Below are 6,863 nucleotides of genomic sequence, written 5' to 3'. Positions count from 1 at the left end.
AAGGAGCAGCCAAGAGCCTCCATGCTCCAATTCATTCTTCATCGCCTACGTGATAGAGGATTGAGGGGGCAGTGTTGAACTTAAAAAATAAAAAAAACAAACAAAAATTTTACCTTAAATAAAAAGGGTTGTCTACCCTTTTATGTAATGTAAAAATTCTTAGTTTAGGTACAATTTAACTGGAGTATTATGTTTTATTTATTTAGCACAGACATATTGATATATAAAATACAAGCCCATAGTCAAGGTATCTACCCTTTTATATAAAGTAAAAATTGTGGTGATAGGTCTGCTTTAAATGATCTTTTGTCTATTATTGTTGTTGGCCACTAGCAGAAAGGGCTGTCCTCAACATAACATGGTGCAAACTCTGGCAGACTGCAAAGTGTCTGTTATACACTTTATATGGAGACAGTGCCATCTAGTAGTCAGAGTAGAAAATACTGTGTTTTTTTTGTTTGTTTTTTTAAATATATTCAGGGGAACACAATCTTGGTTTATATTCAAGTATATACTGTACATGGTATAGTGCTTTATGCAGTGTTTTTGTTTAATACATAATCTATTTTAGGTTCATACATTCTATGAAGCTGTGGGTTATATGATTGGAGCTCAGACAGATCAACCTGTACAGGAGCATTTGATAGAAAAATACATGCTTCTTCCAAATCAAGTATGGGACAGTATTATTCAACAAGCAACTAAGGTGAGCAATGTGTAATTTTTGTGAAAAATGTGATGGCTTTCATATTACTAATGTCTTAGTTATTTTGAGGTAAGATACTAGATCTCAGTCTATATTGATACCAGTACAAATTTTTTTTTTTGTTTTCCAGGTTGGAGATAACTTTGTCCCTCCTTTGCTGGATGCAGTTCTGATTGATTATCAAAGAAATGTGCCAGCTGCCAGAGAGCCTGAAGTACTTAGCACAATGGCTACCATTGTAAACAAGCTAGGAGGCCATATTACAGCTGAAATACCTCAAATATTTGATGCTGTGTTTGAATGCACATTAAACATGATAAATAAGGTATGCTAACTTAATTTAGCTTGCATGTACAGAATGCTTATGTGTAGACACTGAAGTGCTGGTTACATTTTGATTTTTTTATCACGTTGTATTGTAACTTTTCACTGAAATAGAGACTGAGATGGTTTTTCTGCTTGTTGTTGCTCTCAACTATTTTAAATCGGCAAATGAAAATCGGTTCTCTCTAATAGTTGTTGAGAGCACACACACTTTATTAGACTTTATATCAATTATATAGTGTATTTTCTTTAAAACAGAGGACCCTTTCAAATGCAAATAGATGTATAACCTCAGGAAATTTTGCAAGAAGTTGATATTCAATCTAGAGCATGGTGTTTTCATGTTCTATGAACGTCCATCAAGGTTCTTAAAACTACAGACAGGCCCCCCCTGTCTTTACTCTAATATCCACTTTTCTTTGAGCAGGAACAACATACTTGGGCAAAGTCATAAATACCTTCTGTCTATTAATCCCCATATGTAAGATTTTGTGAAATAAGTGTGTGCTGCTATCTGTTAGCATGGATTAAAACCTCAGCACTGAATATCTTACTGATGAATGGTAATCTATGACTTAAAAGTTGAGTAGGCATAAATAAAGTTCACAAATTTAAAAGACTCTTCTATTTTTTGCAGGACTTCGAAGAGTACCCAGACCACAGGACAAACTTCTTCTTGCTTTTACAAGCTGTAAATTCCCACTGTTTCCCTGCTTTCCTGGCCATACCTCCAGCACAGTTTAAGTTGGTTTTGGACTCTATAATTTGGGCTTTCAAACACACCATGCGAAATGTTGCAGATACAGGTAAGAAAATAGTTTTTATGTGCTATGCATGCTTAGAGACAACCTAAAGGACAATGAATATGTGGAGTAACCCAATCACTGTTGGTGAGGATTTGTTGTGTTAGGAATGTTGTGTTTACATGGGATCCTGAAAATGTATCTTATGTTTGTTTAAAAAAAAAAAAAAAATCAGTGCATTTCCATTTCTCAGTGTGTGAGTGTCTATGCAGTGCTGGTGATGTCTTTACTGTTCTGCTTCACTGTTACCTTTACGTAGACTCCAGATGGACATGGTAAGCATTTGATGGGGAAGCATTACATTCAAGAAGACTATAGGCTTTACAGAAGGCTATTCCTTTGTCCTTTGATTGCCTTTTTGGCCACAGTTTAGAGTTCAGTTCTAAAACTGGAGTGATCAGTAATACGAAATCAGATTTTTTTTTTTGTGGGTATCTACACTTTATCTTTGGTTTATTCCTGTTTTCTACCTTATTAGATACTTAACCACTTTGCTTTTACATTTTAAATGTTTTATCGTCAAATCCTTTTAATGTGTATGTATGTCTCTTTTAGGATTACAGATCCTTTACACTTTATTACAAAATGTTGGGCAAGAAGAAGCTGCAGCACAGAGTTTCTATCAAACCTACTTCTGTGACATTCTTCAGCACATCTTTTCTGTTGTGACTGATACTTCACACACGGCTGGTAAGTGATGAATTGTATTTTTATACCATTACTGTTAATGGTTATGTGTGCTAATTCAGGAATACCATTGTAATAAAATGACTAAACAGTGTTCATGCTTTTCCAGTGGTTGCTGTCCATAAAATTACAACTACTCACCATAAACACCTCCCATTGCGCTTTGTTGATAAAAGAAAATTTGTCTTGAACCCAAAATTCAGGCGCAGTGAATTGCATGGAAAAACCAGATTAAAGTACAGAAGCAGCTCATATTCTATGTACATTTTAAAATTTTGTGGTGGTTATTGAAGGACCGCAGGGGGAAGGGAGAGTCAATGAGATGACTGTGCCCATACAATGGACTCTGATTTGGCTGCATGGTTTTTGTGTGTGGGTTTTGTTTTTTAAAATGCATATCGTCTTCTAGGTCCTGGGATATATCCAGCTCGGTTTAGTTTTTTCTTGTGCATTCTCAGACTTGGCAATTCTTTTGAATCTGTTTTGTTTCTATACAGGTTTAACAATGCACGCTTCAATTCTGGCATACATGTTTAACTTAGTAGAAGAAGGAAAAATAAGTGCAGCATTGAATCCTGCAGTACCACCTAATAATCAGCTATTTATTCAAGAATATGTAGCTAACCTATTAAAGTCTGCATTTCCTCATCTTCAGGAGTAAGTAAATAAAATAGTGTGATTTTTGTGTTTGTGACTGGTCTCTTCAGTTTAAATCAGGATATTCCTGCTTTCAAAGAGCACCTTAGGGACTTTCTTGTACAGATTAAGGTACGTATCTTACCTGTATTAGTAATTTGACGCAGCTCTGTAGAATTCTATTGGAATGTCTTTTACACATACCTATACTTTCCACATTAAAACAAGATAAAATTATTTAAATGCATCTTGAGGTCCTATACATGTTTAGTGTTATTTATCAGTCACTCTGTCACCAATAGTAAAGTTTAACTTTTGGAATTGGTAGGAGCTCCTGGGGAACCTCCCTGTGAACTACTATTCTAACCACCTGGCTACTACTATTCTAACCACCTGGCTTTTTTTTTTTTTTTTTTTACTTTTGAGCATCAATAAATAATGTAGATTTGCAGTTGTTCTATTTATATTTGTTTTCTTTACTACGATTACTAAAGGAAAGTGTTTATCCAGGCAGTGCATCCAGGCAGCTAAAAAAACAAAATTCAATTTTGACTTTTTTGTGTGTATGTCCCTTTTCATATTTAGTTTTTTTTATTAGCATTTTGAAAAAGGTCATTCCTGCACTTTACATTAAGTGCTTTTTTGATCAAATTTTTTATTTAATTATGAGAATAGTTGAGCAAAGTTGTTTGCAGAATCTGCAAAAAAAAAGTATTGTTGGGTAGATAGAAATAATATAACACATTTCAAAAATTTAACCCACAGAATGACCTGATATATCTGCTGTAATTCCTTACATTTGTCATATGAGAAAATTACATAAAACATTTGCTTTATGTTAAAAAGATAAACATTTGGGGCAGTTAAAATCTTTTTGTAATTGCTCTCATTGGCGTTGAAGTTTATTAGAAGTTTCATACAGCATCTCAGGGCAGCCTGCTGCTTTCATAGACTTTTTAATGAAATCGCATTTATGTTCTTTTGCAAGACTTTTAAATGTTTTTCAGAATTTTTTTGGAATTAAACAGCAGGGCAGCATTTATCCAGTTAAAGATGAGCGCCCAAAATTGTTACAGTGGCTATGATCTCCCCGGAATAATTTCACCATTGTATATGGATGCCAGCTCTGTCACCTTTTGAGCTGCTAAAAGAGACTTGGTCTTTCGTGTGTGTGTGTGTGTGTGTGTGTGTGTGTATTATCAGAACTATAGTCCCTAAAATGTGTTGCCACCAATGTGGCTGGCAAATAGAATTAATTTACAGGTTCATCAGTAGTTTTTACATATCTTTGGGTGAAGCTGCTCCTTAATTCTCTATTACCTGGAAGTTAGAACTATAATAACTAGTTACATTTTAGTTTATTCTCAAATGTTTTATTATATTTTGGACAGAGTAAAAGGTTAGAAACACGGACAAGGTTTTATTGATAATGGAGCCTTTTTGGTTTGATTTACCCTCACTACCTGACCTGCTCACAATGGTACACCCAATCAAAATAGGGAAAAATCTCTTAAAGGGGTACAGCCATATAAAGCTGTTCTGGGTTCTAGCCATCCCGTAACCTACCTATGTCTTTGACACATTATCAGGGCAGCCAGGGGAAAATTCTCAATGAAAAGCATCCCTCTCATTGAGCAATACTAAAGTCTTGTACTTTTTGGATTATTCAGATGCCCACAGGAGTGTAAGGGCAATGGCAAAGAAAAACTAGGTGCTCCTATCTAGGTTATGCCCCCTACTACGATCCCTGCCCTTTTTCCCTTCTTGTCCACTGTTCTAAAGACACTTATTTTTGTTTTATTTCTTCAATCACCCCTGCAACAGTTGGCCTTTTTTCTGCAGGTGACCTAAGAGCAATGAACATAACCGGATGTTTCAGAAAAGTGCTTGGCTAGTAATTGCTCTTGTGGACTTTTTACACCAGAGCCATTGGTATTGCTTCTGCGTAGGCTCACTAGTTTTGAGCTTCTTGTGGATGCTCCTTTTTTTCCCCCACTATTTAAGCCTTAAGGAAACCTCTACCTGCTGGTGGTTCTGTTTTGTAGAGTTACTAAGGACTTTAATTCTCAGTCCTTTCCCACTGCCTGCCTAGTGACCTGACTGCTTCTGCCCGTTTGACACTCTTCTGCTGCTGGCTGTCAAGGTTGTCATGAGTATATATATATATCACATTGCTCTGTACTCTGAACCTGCGATTGCCTTATTACCACCCAGTCCCAGCATGTCTGATCTCACATACAGAAGGGGCAGTATTAATGCTGTTGAAGTTCCTGGCACAAAAGTTCACAATTATGGTGTTCTTTCATTGCTCCTGAAACGTGGTAAGTAGTCTAATCACATTACATAGTTGCCAAGAGATTCTCCTCTAACTTGGCTTAGAGTGTATTTGGGCCTCTGGCTTGGTTCACTGAGGCCTATGTCACAACCCATCTAGGCACTAGGAGTTTCTAGCTGCCCTAAACTGTAAAAGGTTAAAAATGCATGCCAGTGCCTTCTTCTGCAAAATCTACCCTCGGTTACAGTGGTTGCAATCATTCGGATTCCTTCTTTGAGCTCATTTATTCCCTGCTTTCCAAGAATATCTGAGGAGTCAGTTTGCTTTTATTCCTGGCCTTTAAGACTATTCAAGCTCATATTGACTGCACTACCCTGAAACTTGATGATCACCCTATGGTTTTGAGCTTAGATAGACTACTAGGTTATTTTCAAAACTCCAACAAATCAGTGATGACCTGTTGCATGTAATCCATTACTAAAATATGTGATTCCCCAGCAATTCTTTTGGCCTTAGTCATTGAAAGGCCATTCACTTCTCATTCAATAAAAACAATAGGATACTATGACACCCCACCCAAAATATCACTAATACAATGCTGCACTGGCAGTGCAGCTTTCAATCTATCATGTGTCCCCCTTTTTCTTGAACGGTAGATATAGATTCCCTACTTCCTACAACATACTGAAAATCTGTTCAGCATTTGGGCAGACCGTCATATTGCACCCCTCTGGAGATGGTTAGGCGCATTAGTCCTCTGCAAAATTTTATAAACCAACTAGATTTCAAGTGCCTGGCAATGCAAAAACTGAAAAAAAAAATTTAATTACAGTTGAAAAAATGTCGCATTGCTACAGAAACCCCAATAAATGGTACATCACTACAAACCCACATTGGAACGATCTGTCTCCATGGTCATCTTTCCAAGATTATTTCTAGAATACACAGCACACGTCACAACTGAATTCATCTTACCTTTGTCTCACAATGGGAATTTGGTACAACCTTTAAACGAAGGGGCTGAAAATATTTGGTCCAGCCATGCCTATTGTTCTATTCTCCAATCTAGAATCTTGATTGTTTTTATCTGTCCGTTGTATCTTATTTTAGCAAGGAGAATTGTCAAAGCCTTTTATTATTCAGGACTTAAGCTGCGTACACACCTGCAATTTTTCTCCTTGGAAAGGATCTTGCACGATCCTTTCCAACGAGAAAAGACTGCACGATGCATGAACGATGCTGTACATACAGCACCGTTCATGCTCTACACACGGCAGATTTTCGCCCGATAATTGGCCGATACCGATTATCGGGCGAGAAAAATTTGCCGTGTGTACGCAGCTTTATTCTAGTGCTGACCTCCTGGGATCCTGTACCTTGTTCTTAAGGACATAAAACTTCATATTTTCAAACCACGTGAAATATTGTCACT

The 6,863-nt window shown here is 36.7% G+C and overlaps 1 protein-coding gene across 1 annotated transcript in view; it reads left to right on the top strand.

Annotated features, from left to right (window-relative positions):
* XPO1 (exportin 1) overlaps positions 1 to 3,333 on the top strand; it is a 30,919-nt gene extending 27,586 nt beyond the window's left edge. The window contains 6 exon segments of the mRNA XM_072410273.1: positions 572 to 717; positions 788 to 1,031; positions 1,668 to 1,836; positions 2,389 to 2,523; positions 3,018 to 3,190; positions 3,193 to 3,333. Of these exon segments, the coding sequence (XP_072266374.1) occupies positions 572 to 717; positions 788 to 1,031; positions 1,668 to 1,836; positions 2,389 to 2,523; positions 3,018 to 3,190; positions 3,193 to 3,318 (993 nt within the window). The 3' untranslated portion in view covers positions 3,319 to 3,333.
* Positions 3,334 to 6,863: the final 3,530 nt, after the last annotated feature.

This window comes from Pyxicephalus adspersus, chromosome 4 (genome assembly GCF_032062135.1).
Source record: "Pyxicephalus adspersus chromosome 4, UCB_Pads_2.0, whole genome shotgun sequence".
Taxonomy (NCBI): domain Eukaryota; kingdom Metazoa; phylum Chordata; class Amphibia; order Anura; family Pyxicephalidae; genus Pyxicephalus; species Pyxicephalus adspersus.
The sequence above is the reverse complement of the archived record's forward strand: the minus strand, read 5'-3'. Positions and strand labels throughout refer to the sequence as shown.